This window comes from Myotis daubentonii, chromosome 1, assembly GCF_963259705.1.
Source record: "Myotis daubentonii chromosome 1, mMyoDau2.1, whole genome shotgun sequence".
In the NCBI taxonomy this organism is placed as follows: Eukaryota; Metazoa; Chordata; class Mammalia; order Chiroptera; family Vespertilionidae; genus Myotis; species Myotis daubentonii.
In genome coordinates this window covers 147,648,279-147,663,369 of record NC_081840.1, presented here as the reverse complement: position 1 = coordinate 147,663,369, position 15,091 = coordinate 147,648,279, and the positions used below count along the sequence as shown (strand labels likewise).

Here is a 15,091-nt window from a genome sequence, read left to right as displayed (position 1 = left end):
AATGTAAATGTAAAATGGCATTTTGAAGTACAAACTATAGTTACACTTCTAAATTCCTCCTGAAATGTTTTTACAAATATAAAAGCACAAGCATGAAAAACATACTTCTAAACAAAGATAATTTCCTCTTTAAAAAAAAGGACCTGAATTCAAACCCCATATGATAGACTAATGATTAAGGTACTGGTGGGTAGGAGAAAAGAGCTTCTGAAAATCACATATTTGATTAAAACATAAGCATTTAATAAAACTATTACAATAACATACAGTATATATCATAATGAAAAATATATATCAGGAAAATAATGCATTCTAGGCTTAAAATTTTACTTTACAACAAGGCACTTAACACATTGAAACAGTACAGTAAATTTCTGAAAGAATACAATAGGCTACACCTCTCAAACCTCATAATAATATTTCTTTTGTGAATATACCATAATATAACCATACATTTTGCAGCATTAATCATTGCATAGGAGTTAAATTAAATAATGAATCCCAACTTGGCCACTAGATTAGCTTACATTTATAGCTTCCTCTTATTCTTTTAAAGGACAATTTTAAATAACTTCAGAATAAAGAACTAGTCTCATTCATCATTCATTCAGAACACAGCATAGTTAAATTAATGAATAACAAAACAAATCCCAACTTATAAGGTGTAAATCTATATAAAAACTTATCTTTGGGCACCTTAGACACAATTTTCAGTGTTTAGGTATTGAAGTCAAGAGCACTTCTTAATAGACAAAATATTTTCAGCAAGTAAGTCAACTGAGTTAAATTATTGCAACACAATGACATTAAACAAAAATGCTAGGAATCTTTATACATACATAACAGAAAAACCTTCAACACATAGCATATTACTCTTAATATGCTTGATTTAAACATGCAAACACATTTATTATGAAATTCCTTCTTACACTTCCTGACACTACAGAAGTGTGCTAAGACCGGCTTAAATTTTTAATCGATTTTACAGTGCAAAAAAAAAATAAACAATAAAAAATAATTCAAAAATGTTCAAAATATCCAAGGAACAAGATGTGATAAAAAAAAAAAAACTGCATGAGTTCTCTCTAACATGTAAAATAAAAAAGGCAGCCAACTTGGTGTTTCAAAGTAAACAAAGTGTCGGTAGTTATAAAGGGAGACATTAATGATTGTGATGGTGAGAGGTAAAAATGGTCTGCAAATTTTCTTTGATCAAATGGATAAAAGATTAGAATTGCAACTCCCTGTGATCTAAGTACATTTTCCCTTTGGGAAAGGTTTAAAATACCTTTAACATAATTCCATTTGCATTATGCTTTCAAGATTATTCGCAAAAAATAAATAAAAAACATATGCCTTTTAAAAACTTGAAAATACACTTTAAAAAGTGGCAGGTTTGTGTTCAAAGTCATATAACATATTTCCACAAGGGGGCGCTGGTATACAGCCAAGAACCTAATGCAAAGTCATCCATCCATAAAGCAGACTAAAGACTCGCCCTCACTCCAGCCAGCCTTCCTTCCACAGCAAAACTTGTTTTCCAAGATGCCAGTAAATTAAATTAAAAATTCCAAATTACTTCCATTGGACTTCAGGAAGAACGCTTTATTTTCAGAGCTGGTGGAGGAGCTCCAAAATTATAATGAGAGGAATTCATTCCCATTTCAAAGAATTTAGAAAAAAAGTGTTATAACCTAGAGGAATTACATGTTATAGATAGTGCACAGAGGACTAAATTATAGGAAAAGCTTCCAAGAGGAGCACAAGTTCACAAAAACAGCAATCGATGTTATATATTGATTCAGCAGGAAAAGGAGCTCCAAAAGTTTACTGTTTGAGAGGCAAGATCGAAATTTTTTAAAACAGAGATATAAGTGACGTATTAGTTTCAGGTTTACAACGTAATGATTTGCTATTTCTATAGACTGTGAAGTGATCACCACCCTACGTCTAGTAATTGTTCATGTTTCATACTCTAAAGTGGCATGTTGGGTTAGACCTCAAGTTTGCTTTTCTAAATGTAAATGAGATTCACTATTCTCACCTTCCCACCTTGAAACTTGGTATTTCCCCTTCACCCTTATTCTGGTACCACATGCTCCCGCAGCGCCAACGACAGAGCTATGGCATACACTGTGAAGAGCATGGGAGCAGCAGTGCCCACAGGTGGAGTCAGAAGTCCTTCTAAAAGTTCTTGAAAAGGTGATGGCATTATTTAAAAACAAAACTAGTTACCTGACTAAAATGCAAGGTCTACTATTTCGAGGGCCTCCAGCAATCAACGCGCCAGGATTTTAAAAGCTTAAATACGTTCCCTAATTTAATTTGATGAAGAGTGGGCTATCTACAATGTAGGAATAAGGCTCTCAGATATACCAGGTTGTCTTATTTAAGTCAGAGGCTCAATGTACCAGTGTTAGGAGAGCAAAGCCCAGGCTTCCGCGTCATATGTTTTTCCTCACAATTGGACAACAGGAATTTAATAACATCAGTGTCTTCACACAGAACACCTTGTTTTTTCACACGTGCCCATATTTCGTAGGCAAAAATTATGTGGAATTCTAGCTAAACATCTGGTAAGGTATGGATATGTTTCTTATTGGTTTAATGATAAATACCAGAAAAACTTCCTGCATTTGAAAACCTGCCAAGAAGGTTTAGGGTTTTGTTTCTTGTTTCAAATACCAGATTAGAAAATCTTTCTTCCTGGTGTTGAACTCAACTACGTTTCCTTTAGTGATTCTTCTATTACACAGAGCAGGAGCTACACTGGAAGCACAGAGAATTTTAGCACCAGAGGATAAAGACCCTTCCTGAACACATGTCAGTGTGTACTGTGCTTCGCTCAAGTAATTTGAAGGTCAGTTTTGTATATCAACTCAGGGCTGACTGGTTCATGGCAAATTTAGGGGTGGTTTTTCATTTTTGTTTTCATTCTAAGGGGTGGGAAATTGTTGCCTTCAATATAAATGTAACTGCCTTCCCACAGAGTTGGCCTCTCTGTTCTCTGTGCTGATGACTGTGTAACTTTAGATCTTTTCCTAAGGTCCTAGAAGTTGTAAGAAATTAAGAATTGACCACAGCCCCAACAGCATGAAACAACGCATGAACTCTGACAGCATTAAATCTGGTCAAATCCACCTTTTTTTCCGCATCACCTGAAAGAACTTTAGAAACGACCAGCCCCCTTTAGCGACCAGCTGTGCTGTCTTAACGCCTGGATTCCAGCAGCAGGTGAGCGTGCAGCGCCGTGGTGTCCTGTCAGGGTCAGAGTAGATCGACTTCATTGTGGTCTGTCTCCTTAGTCCTTCCTTCCTATAAGCACTCCGTTTTCAAGAAGCTGGGCCTCTTGCAAAAAGGATGCATTCATTCGACCTTTGGACTCCATCTTCCTTTTCCCATAAAGCAGAATGTAACTAGAAAGAAGTGGGCTTAGTGAGATGTGACCAATTGCATTTCTGAGTTCCAGTGAGCAGCTCTGAAACAGACCTCACCCGGGGGGGACCCGGGCGAGAAATGCAGGCTTGTTCCCCACGTGGCACGAGAAGCAGTTCACACACGTGTTTTTCAGCCTGTGCTCAGCCAGTGTGCAAACAAGGACCACCGTGAGCGGAAACGGCCCTGCTCCCTGTGTGTGCATCTGTCAGAGAGATCTTAAAAGTAAGGATTTACGCCCAAGTAAAATCTGTGGGGTGTGTCAAATATTTCCATATTTACTTAGATCACGTTTCTTTCATGTTTTAAATAAAATGATCAGTTAAAAAAATAAAGTAAAAGTGACACATAGTACATTGGGTGGTAGCAGCAGTACGTATTCGCAGACCTGACCCTGACGTTCCCCAGGACAGGGAGAATAAGTTCACCCGAAGTTTACTCACAACCCCTGCGTCTCCCCCTCACTAAGAGGCCCAGTGCTCAAGTCCACCCTCAACATTAGGTTGTATCTGTCCAGATAGTTTATTGAAAACACTGGCAAATCCTTCTGACCCTGGAGGAAAAGAAATCCTGAAAAAATGCTTTAGTGGAGAAAGACGAAGGGCAGGCGGACGTGTTCTTTGGCACCTCTTTCCAAGCGCGTCAGGGAATCCCGGGGGAGGGCTTGTCACCATGGAGGAAGAGCCTCCGGAGAAGACGACTTTCTCAGGAGGCGTAAAAAAAACAAACAGTCAAAGCGTAACACTTTGTTCATCTTTCTAATCGTTTACACAAAATTTGGTCCACTTCTTCACTTACCAGTCAGTTCTCCTAAAATAAAAAAACAGAACTACCCCTTTGGTTACAGCGATACCGCTTTGGGTATAAGAGCTGAAGCCTTTGTTTTGCTCCTCAGGTAGATTTCTCATTGTCTTCCCCGATCTTCTGAACCCGCGAGTACTTCTTGCATGAAGACTTAAAGCAGCCCGGAGGCCAGGAGAGCGGCCAGGAGAAGCAGCAAGGAATCGAGCCTTGTACGTTTTTCTCAAAAAAATAAAAGATGGGGAACCACCACGCACGAGATAAGAAATTAGTCTGTGAAGAGACCTTCAGGTTCTGTAAAAGGCAAGGGAAGAGCGAAATGAGGCGTATTTTTCACGCTTCCTGACTTTCCCCATTAATTAAACCGTCACTTGCTGTAACGGCAGAGGAGCAGCAGCCTCCAGGTCCCGAGGCATACTGTCTGCACCTCTTCCCCACCGGATGCCACCTGGCCCCCCCCCTCCCAGCCCCTCCGTCTTCCCTCTCGTGGCTCATGCTGATTGCCTGTCTGCAACTCCAGTGACAATGGAGACTGAGGAATGCAGGTGGCAGTTACCCGGGTGGAACAATTTTCAGGAACTGAGTGGTCAGATCTCTATATATAAAAGCCTAAGTGACCAGGGAAGAGAGAGGAGAGCTCACACGGTTGAGCACTTTTAAGAGGAAAGAGAAAAGCTTGGTTCTGTGGAGTCAGCTGATCACTAAACAGAAGATGGCAACAGGAGACTATAAAACAGGAAACAGAGCTACAAGACAGGTCCATAGAGAGGGCCCTCATTAGTGGGCACCACTCCATGAGAACTGAACTTAGAGCCTTTGGAAAGGACAACATTTCAATCTCTCCCAAATTCTCCACACTCTGCATGCAACAGACAAAATGGCAAGATGACCCCAGGGTAGGTCGTGGCACACAGACTAACTGTTGGATATGCACCAAGGCTAGGAAAGCACAGGGAGGGGAGGGACAATTCCATCGCGGGACTAGCGGCAGAGAATGAAGTCTGGGAAGGCTTCCCAGAAGAGGTGGCATTGGAGCTAGCTCTCTCAGAACGTGTGGGAGAAGAAAAAAGTGCATCTGGAAACAGGACGCAGAAGAAATCAGAATAAGAAAGAAGCCAGAGAGCACCACATCACCAAAAGATGTACTAAATCCAATTAGTCATAAGGCACTTAATTTGCCTGACTTCCAAAAATAGTTGCCAAGTTGTTCTCAAACTTGAGTTCTCTGAAGGCAGGGGTGTTACCTAGCTGCACCTCAGTGCTGCTACAGAGAAGGTGCCTGCATTTTAATTTAGCATATGTACTTCTTTAATTCTCATATAAATTACAGTAGTTGGATTAGTATAACACTGTGCTCTGTAATCATACATTTTTATCCTTAAACTAGAAGCCTGGTGCACGAATTCATGCACGGGTGGGGTCCCTCAGCCTGGCAGGTGATTGAGCCGATCGGGGCCGCAGGAGGTTGGCTGGCTGGGGGGAGGGACCACGGGAGGTTGGCTGTGGGAGCGCACTGACCACCAGGGGGCAGCTCCTGCATTGAGCGCCTGCTCCTGGTGGTCAGTGCACATCATAGCAACGGGTCAATCGGTCATATGGTCTTTCAGTCGCTTAGGCTTTTATATATATAGATGTTATTTACACGTGTGATGTTCTTTATTTTAAAACGCAATAATGGATATAAGGGTAAGAACTGACCTGAGCTAACCACACACTTGGGCAGCAACAGCAGTCATTCCCACGAAGCCACTCAAACCCCACTGTACGAAAAGGGCTCCCTTGCCTGTAAAGAAGTTATCCAAGGGGCATTTCACCGCTCTCACCTTTTCATTGGCCATGGAATGGTACCACCAGAACAGCCGTGTGGTGATGTAGTAGGCAACGATGACGTCCACGGTGTAGTGCTCGTGAGCCACGAGAATGCAGATGATCCCGGCGGCGCTCAGCAGCCAGCAGACTAAGTGATACCACCAGAAGTGACGAGGCGAGTCTGCAGGGGAGAAAACGGGAGTAAGGAGGTTCCCGGAGAGGCGCTTCATGACTAGTCTGTCCTCCTGGCCTTAATCAGAATCGTCTGAGGTCAACAAGTCTCCGGAAGGAGAAAACTAATAACCCAAAACGCGGGGCTGTGAACGGCCCAGGGCTCGCTCAGGTAGGAAGGAAGGGGGGAGGGGGCGCCACAGGCAGCAAGTCTAAAAGTCGATGACACAATTATTAATAACCCCACTGTCTGTGGGAGCCTAGCCCGGTTGTCAATGAATAGAGACAACGGACTTTGTGTGGTAGCAAGGTTAAAACAATGTTTTCTCGACCAGCAAGACACAGAGTAGCAGGAGCCAGGCTGATTTTATAGGAACCCAGGCCCAGTGGTAGTATCTGCACAGCTGGGTAAAGCCCTCTGTCGTTAACCTCAAAGTCGTCCTGGTCCCACGTTTTCTGCTCACATGACTGAATTCAAATCCACTCATGACAATGGGACAAATGAGGAGAGAGTCCAAATTGGTCAAAAGGCGGGAAAGCAAAAAATATATAAATGATGCATCTAATTCCAGAAGCAGGCTGTTCAGAGAGACCACTGGAACCACTGCTTACTCAGGACAATAGCACATGTATAATTTAGAAACTGGCTGTTTTGCCCAATTGCACGGGAAACGGGCATAAACAGGGAGTGCCTTGTTTATGTGGCGAGCTGACTTTAAAGTTGAGTTGTATTAAGATAACAGATTTGCCATTTTACTTCCCATCAAAGATTGGAACAAGGAGAATGTAATTCTTTCCTTGCTGTATGTAAACTTACACAATTTAAAAAACCTCAAGCCAGCCCTGGCCGGGTAGCTCAGCTGGTTAGAGCGTCATCCCACCAAGGATGTGGGTTTGATCCCCAGGCAGGGCACACACAAGCAGCAACCAATGAATGCATCAATAAGTGGAAGTGGAAAAACAGACCTCTCTCTCTCTCTCTCTCTCTCTCTCTCTCTCTCTCTCTCTCTCACACACACACACACACACACACACACACACACACACACACATCCCTATCAATTCCGATAGAATAAGGGCTCCCATCGGTTTCGGGGCCGAGCGAACCCATCAAGCGGGAATGAGTTACTTACATTCTTTGATGAAGAGATAAGTTAGTGTCAGCACGACCGTGTGACCGCTGAAGAGGAAGTCTCCGCACAAGATGTGCGATCCTGTTATGGACAGTCCTCCACCGGAAATCAACCGCAGGATCCGCTGCACTTTTGCCTGAGAGTCTCCGTTGAGCTGCATGACACAAGAAGATCAGGAGGAAAATGTACAAGTGGATAAAACCGTGTTTCAGCCTAATTTATGTGACACTCAGAAAGGTCACCAGCTTGTGACTTTTCTTTTTGACTTAGAAAGTCAGAAAGAATCCCAGGGGGAAGTTCCCCAAACTGGGTTTTATTCATTGTATTGGCCAGTTTTTGTGACAGGTTTTGAATTATTCAATACATTACTAATAATACATTTTGGCGATGTCGTATCCTTGAGCAAAGCTTTTAAAAATATTAATAACAATGACCTCACCACAGCTATGTGCTAAAAAAGACCAAAGCTACCTTCTTCCCTCTATGCCGGGCGATGTCATGGTTTCGATGGTTAATATTTGATTTAGCTGAACAGCACCTTACTAATATTGAACAGTGTGTTCATACCTTGCGTTAAGTGGGCAGCCCGAGTGTGTGTATGGCTGTATTAATATTTGATCAGACACAGTTAAAAAGGGAAGCTGCAACACTTTAAATAAGTTTGGAAATAGTGGATTAGCAACGTATTGACAGCTTTAAAAATGAGTAGCCCTGATCAGGCAAAATATCCCTGACGATAAGACCTGTGTGCAACGGGCAGGAAAGGGGCCCCTTGGGCAAAGACACAGAGGCCATCATGCTGGTATGGGAAACAGTGATGGGCCGGGCAGGAGTTTGAGGCAACCGTCCAGCTTATAGCCATTAAAACGTAAGCCTACAAGGAGGAGTGGGCCGAGCCGCTCAGTATGGTGGGTGCAGAAAAGTGGAACACTGACATTCGGGGCGGCCAGAGGGAGGATTTAAGATCAATCTAGAATAAAATGACTATGTTTACAAAAATAAAGGTGATACTCAGAAATAAGACTAAGCAACAGCACATCAGAAGAGAATTATACAGACAGAGCATTAATGACTATTTTGGGGACCTGGGGAATAGCTGAATGACAGGCGGCCCTTTGTACTCAGCGCCGACGCTCCGGGCAGCTGTCCCCACAGCACGGCCAGCTCGGCCACGCTGGCGGTTCGGCTGTGTAGTGGTACAGACAGGGGAGCCTAGTCCAGGTGGATGTGTGGTGGTGCAGGAGGGGAGACGTGCGCAGATGGATGGGAAGAGAGTGTAGGAGCAGGGAAATTAAGGCAGCCTCTAGGCACGTGGAAACCCACCCAATCCAGTACAGCAGGAATTGGGGCAGGGGTGGCGGCCTAAAACACCTCCAATGGGTGCCTACACCTTTCCCAATGGATAGCAACCTTATGGGTCGGGGAGCTTTCTGGTTTTCGGTGAATCTTGTGAAACCGCAACTCGTTAACAGTTAAGAAAAAGACGTCACCCAGGGTCGCAGGGCAGGCTGGAGACTGGGGCTTTGCAGAAATTTAACCTTCCTCAAAAGTTTGCTGAGGGCAAGTGCAGATGAATAAGAAACCAAGAGAACTTGTGTACTTTCCTCAAGAGTTGACAATTCTTAAAGCAAACATGCCAGAGGTGGTCCTGCCTGGAAGAGACAGGCTGGAGGCGGCAAAGCGCCCAAGCCGAGGAAGGCCAGGACAGCTGACGGTTCAGGGCTCAGTTCAGGTGCCGCGCCGAGGCGGGCCGCCAGCCACGTGCAACTCTGTGCTGAGCTGACGTGGAGGATGCGGTCCAGCCACGTGCCTCATCGGATGAACCACAGCCCTGGAGGAATTTGTCGGATGGCTGGTACAAACAACTGTCAACGCTGAGATCAAATAAGGTACATACGCTCTGCTCCCAGTTTAAAAGGACGCATTATTCTTTATTTCAAAACCATAATAATTTCTTTTTTAATTTACTCACTCATCCCAACTCATCACTCTAGTTTTCTAAGAGCAGCAATACTTGGAGCCATCACGGGCTAGACGGGCCCCCAGGCACACACAAACCCGGAGCAAAAGCAGGCAGCTGCCCTCTCCTCCCTCCCTCTTTCAGCCACGCTGGTGACTGGTGCTCCAGAGCATCCGATCCAGTATGCCTCCGCGGATGGAGGGGGCACTCTCTCCTCGCTGTCTTCTCCCAGGCCTTCATCCCTCAGTGTTGTCACTGTTACCCCAGGTGTCAGATCACACCCAGAATAAACAGAACCACAAAACAAAAAGTTAAAACGAGAGTGTAGAGAGAATACTGGGAAGTGGGGGGACAGATCTGGGAAAGACTGGGTGTTTTCTAGTTCTGTCCTAGTTCACTGGAACCCTGTCACACACCACATAAGCACCCAGTCCCCATTGCTTTCCTCATTTTTCAGACACTATTCTGTGCCATCACTGCAGGGGTGGGGAACCTTTTCTTTCTGCCAACGACCGTGTGGAGATTTAGAACATCCTTCGCGGGCCGTACCACATCATCAACGTAAGCATTAGCCTGCTGTACTGGGTCCGACATTTAAGGAACTCCCCCCTAACACCTGGCAGGGCCAGACCAAATGATCGCGGCCTGCTGGCCAGACGCTCTCCACCCCTGCGTCACTGAATACGGAATGAAAGATGTAGAAAGCTGAGCGGAGAAGCAGACGGGGCTCAATGATCTTAAGGGCTCCTCAAACTGTGACCACCACACCCCATTTCCCACAAAAATAAATAAGGTTCAAGAGAGCCCAGCCTGGCATCTGCCAATCCGGAAACCTTCCCGTCCTCACGTCCCTTCAGTGAAGAGGAGAAGTCCTGCGGCATCTGCAGCCAGGGTGGCCGGGAGCTTTCTCAGGGAAGGGGCTGTATCTGTGCCAGCCCAACATTCTTGTATGTGGCCAAATGGGCTTAGAGCGCTACATAATTTCATGTGCCATTTATTTAAACACACTTTTCAGAACAAAGATTTGGTGACTGCAAACAAAAGCTTGGGTTGGCGGCTTAAAGCAAATCATACACAGAGGACTTAAGGGAAACCAGAGGGTAGATATGGGGCCAGGCAGCTGGAAGACTGAGAGCGCCACGGTTTCACCAGGGACCCATAGCTGCGATGGCTCCTCGGCGGGGGAGCCACATCCGGCGAGGGGCAAGCCATGTTAGGCCTCAGTGGCTAGACCTGACATCTTCCCATAGCAAGTGGTTTCAGTACACACAGCTCTGTCGTTGCCTGCAGTCACGAAGGGTGTTCCATAGAGTCAGCGACAAAGGAGGCAGGCAGGTTACCTGATAGCCCGGTAACCTCAGTCTACGGAGCACTGGGAGCCACGTTCAGAACGCCATTCTGACTCCTGTTCTAACACAACCCTCGATCACGTCTATCGAACAAAGGGACCGTGTTTGCCTCACCGAGTCACACGTCGGGCACCGAGAGCCTGCTCGTGCTTCGGGAACGTGGGAGCTGGTTAGCGAGGATGCCGCCAGAGCTCCCACTGTATCTGTAGCTGGGTTAGCCAGGGCCCTGTTCACTAATGTGGCTTCTGAAAACTGCAGCTCCTCCACCGAGGATACCTTCTGTCCGTAATCATAGCGTTTCACCCCTGCAAACCTCACCCATTACGAGGATGCTTGCCTTTTTTCCTGTGGCCATGTCTTCATTTGACACGTTGCAATAACCCCTTAGAAATGTTTATTATGTTTCTGAACTTCTCTTGTGCCTGAATTTAGCTTCGCTAAAAAACCAGCCAGTGTTTAAATTCAATATGGACACTGTTTTAATCACAGACACTTTCTGCTTTGATGGCTTTGGAAAATTACAGCTTCTCCAAACCACACCTATATTTGGGGAGGGAGACTGTTGACTACTTCACAACAACTCTATTTCCCTCCACCTTGGACATCTGCTTAGTGTTCAGTGAAATATGACGTCAGACTTCATGCCCCTGCCCAGAGAGCACGGACAGGATCTGTAAGTCTCCTTTGTTAGAAACCAGGGTGCCCTGGGGTCCAGGATGATGAAAAGCTCTCTCGAGAAACAGCTCTCCCTAGAGAAGCTGTAAATCCTGCTTAAGACAGTGTCAGTGTCTCACGCTGTCTCAGCCAAAGGCCCCTCTGCCTTTTCAATTGCTGAAAACCGGGGTCATCCTTGACTTCTTTCTCTTAAAGCTGTGTCCAACTTATTAACACAACCGGTCGTCCCCACCTTCAAAATGTCCCAAAGCGACAGACTCCTCACTTCTTACTCATTTGCCACGACCGTGGTTCAAGTTCCTACAATGGCCACAAGGCCCCACAGGATCTGTGGCTGCATCACCCTGACCCACAGTTCCACCAGCCGCACTGGCCTCTTTGCGCGCTCGCTCTCTCTCTCTCTCTCTCTCTCTCTCTCTCTCTCTCTCTCTCTCTGACTCTCTGTGACTGAGCTATTTCCTTGGCCTGGGGCTCTCACCCCATCCATAGAGCTCCCTCCCTCATGTGATTGCTGCCTTGGTGCTTTCTCATTAAAGAAGCTTTCTGACCCCCTCTGCAAGCTAATACCTACCTTCACAGTCCCTTTCACTCTGACTCAGGTTTACCACCCATCTGATAGCCCCCTGGCTTATCACCATGTGGCAAGTTATACGGTTCTTTTTAAAAATATGTTTTTATTGATTTTATAGAGAGAGAAAGGGAGAAGGATAGAGAGACAGAAACACTGATGAGAGAGAATCTGCTGCCTCCTGCATACCCCCACTAGGGATCAAGCCTGAAATCCAGGCATGTACCCTGACTGGAATCAAACTGCAATCCCTTGGTGCCTAGCGTGACGCTCAATCACTGAGCCACACTGGCCGGGCACAAGTTATACATTTATCAGTTTTCATCCCTCAATAGAATGTAAGCTGTAGGGGAAGAACTGTTTTAGTCACTGCTGTCACACAGTGCCTGGGACATAACAGGAGCAGAGCACTTGCAGAATGAATGCATAAGTGAGTAAGTGAAGGTACAACAGCTGAGTCAAATTCCCAATAGCAACTTTCAGGTAGCAGAAAATGAATTTTTTATGTACAAAGATATACATTTTATGAACACATTTCAATTTTCTTACCCCTAAATCTAAAGAAAAACAGAAAATATCCCATATAATAAAAGCCTAATATGCTAAGTGCCCAGTTGTCCATTCAACCAATCAAAGCGTAATATGCTAATGATATGCTAAGGCAGCTCAACCACTTGCTATGACATGGACTGACCACCAGGGGGACAGACGCTCTGACCAGTAGGTTAGCTTGCTGCTGGGGTCCAGCAGATTGGGCTGAGTGAGACAGGCCAGACATGCCCTGGAGCCTTCCCGAGGTCTGATCCCGCAGGCCAGACCAAGGGATCTCACTGGTGCACAAATTCATGCACCAGGCCTCTAGTCCTAAGTAATATTTCAGTTAACACATGAAAGTGTTTTGAAGATTATAAGAGAGAGCAGATGTTTAATAAGTGTTTTCAATCAGAGGTGCTTACCTTCGGAGCACACTGGAAATGCATGCCAGGCACAGGCAGCGTAGTGACATACATGGTCACACAGCGGTACAGGTATAATGTTCCGATGATAAAAAAGAACCTGCGCCCCACTATTGACCTAAGGGAATAAGAGGGATGGGGGGGAAACAAGGTTACTCGCTGTTTCTGTTCCTAATGTTCTGTAAAAGAGTGCTTGGCAGAATAAAAAGTAACACAGAATGGCATTAACAGACCGCAGTTTCACAGCTTATTTCTAGGCTGCCCCTCCTTACCATTCCACGGAGCGGCTGCTCCGCAGTCTTCACATGCTGTAATCAGTCTAGGTGGTCTGGGCCCTGAAGGAGTGGAGTTTGTGGGGACTGAGGGTTCTAGAAAACCACCTCTCCGAAAGAAGTCACTCTTTGAGAGAAAATTCAATGAGCCTGTCTGTTTCCAGTCAACTCAGTGCATTATAGAACCCTCTCGGGAACATACCAAAGGTATAAGCAACCCACGGCCACTGAGGAATTGACAAATGAGCTCAGGTCATGCCACATAATTGGACACACAGGGAAACGGGATGACTCATTAAACCTGTTATATAAGAAACAAGGATTATTTGGGGGCCATCCAACAGTATTTTGACAGCCTGGGCATTCACTTTTGTCTATGACTACACTATAGATTTTCAGAGAATATGCTGAAGATACTCAGAGTATCCTCGTGTATTTAAGAATATTTAATAATGAAGTTATAAACTGATTAGTCTACCCTTATTCAATCTTGACCAAAAGAGGCAAAAATAAACAAAAGCACCACAAGTACTTTTTCACTTTATCATTTTTGGTGGAGATCGTTGTCTTGACCGACATGAGCCCGTCCCACACCATCCGTGCCCTCGGTCTAAGGCGGTGGTTCCCAGCGGCTGACCTGGAGCACACTATTTGTGCCACTGCCGCAACGGACCAAATGGGCATAAGGGTTCTGAGTAGCCGCACTTGCAGGTGAAGATGGAAACTCCTCTTCTGTTGTGAAGGTCGGGGTGGGTCTACAAACTCTGGGCTCTGGGGATTAAGAGGCCGCTGGGATCCCTAGAGTTACTAGCTGGAACTTCCCTAGTACACACACTACATTATTCCAGGTCTCCCATTTTCAGAGCTCTCAAACTTCCAAAGCTGGTAATGGTCAGACTTCTGGACAAACAGGCAGTCTGAGGCATGTGGCATATTTTTATGTATGTATGTACGTATGTGTTTTAATCCTAACCAGAGGACATGCTTATTGATGAGAGAGAGAGAGAGAGAGAGAGAGAGAGAGAGAGAGAGAGAGAGAGTGATTTTAAGTTTTCTACAAGACTGCGGTCTGAAATATATCAGGTAACTGCTGGGGTTTCTCTTTTAAAGAATCATGGACAAATATATTTTTAGAACCTTATTTCCAGTAGCTATTTTAAGAATATTCCAGGGTTTCTGGGGTCAAAATAGAGAGGAACACCACCTTGAGGAGTTGATGAAAGTATGCATTTATTGCAAGGCTCTGCTTTCAAAGGCTTGCTATTCAGGCTCTGCCTTTTTTAGCACTGAAAAGGGACAGGGGATAGACACTGCAGAGTCTCTCCATTTGGTTGAGTGAAAGATGATTCACGTTTTGATTCAACCCCAGGCCCTCAAAGAGGGCTGAGCTGTGCTCCATGTGCTACCAGGGGTGGGCAAACTTTTTGACTCGAGGGCCACAATGGGTTCTTAAACTGGACCGGAGGGCCGGAACAAAAGCATGGATGGAGTGTTTGTGTGAACTAATATAAATTCAAAGTAAACATCATTACATAAAAGGGTACGGTCTTTTTGTTCAATAGTTTTATTCATTTCAAACAGGCCGCATCCGGACCACAGGCCGTAGTTTGCCCATGGCTGTTAGACAAAGGAAAGTGATAAGCAGGAATTACATGAGTCAATTATACTCATTCCAGTGTTCTGAGTTCAGCTGTATAGAAAATTAGCTAAGAAGGGAAAGCATGCCCTCTGCAGCCTTGTTTAGGAAAAGAGCTACAACCAATGACTTTTCCCATAGCTACGAAGGTGTTTGACAGAGAGAGAGAGAGAGAGAGAGAGAGAGAGAGAGAGAGAGAGAGAGAGAGAGAGAGAGAGAGAGAGATTGAGATTTCGCATCCAGCCAGGATGACTCAAAACAGGTTATAAAAATTACTCCACTAGTTCCTAAAACATATGCTCCAATTCTACCTCAAAAATGAAAAG

The 15,091-nt window shown here is 45.1% G+C and overlaps 1 protein-coding gene across 11 annotated transcripts in view; it reads right to left on the bottom strand.

Moving 5' to 3' along the window:
• Window positions 1-221: 221 nt before the first annotated feature.
• SGMS2 (sphingomyelin synthase 2) overlaps window positions 222-15,091 on the bottom strand; it is a 93,439-nt gene continuing 78,569 nt past the window's right edge. For all 11 annotated transcript variants that reach the window (XM_059661904.1, XM_059661873.1, XM_059661911.1 and 8 more), the window contains 4 exons: window positions 12,858-12,975; window positions 7,350-7,503; window positions 6,060-6,226; window positions 222-4,530 (listed from right to left, as the gene is read on the bottom strand). In XM_059661904.1, the coding sequence (XP_059517887.1) occupies window positions 4,327-4,530; window positions 6,060-6,226; window positions 7,350-7,503; window positions 12,858-12,975 (643 nt within the window). In that variant the 3' untranslated portion in view covers window positions 222-4,326. The remainder of the gene's footprint in view (window positions 4,531-6,059; window positions 6,227-7,349; window positions 7,504-12,857; window positions 12,976-15,091) is intronic.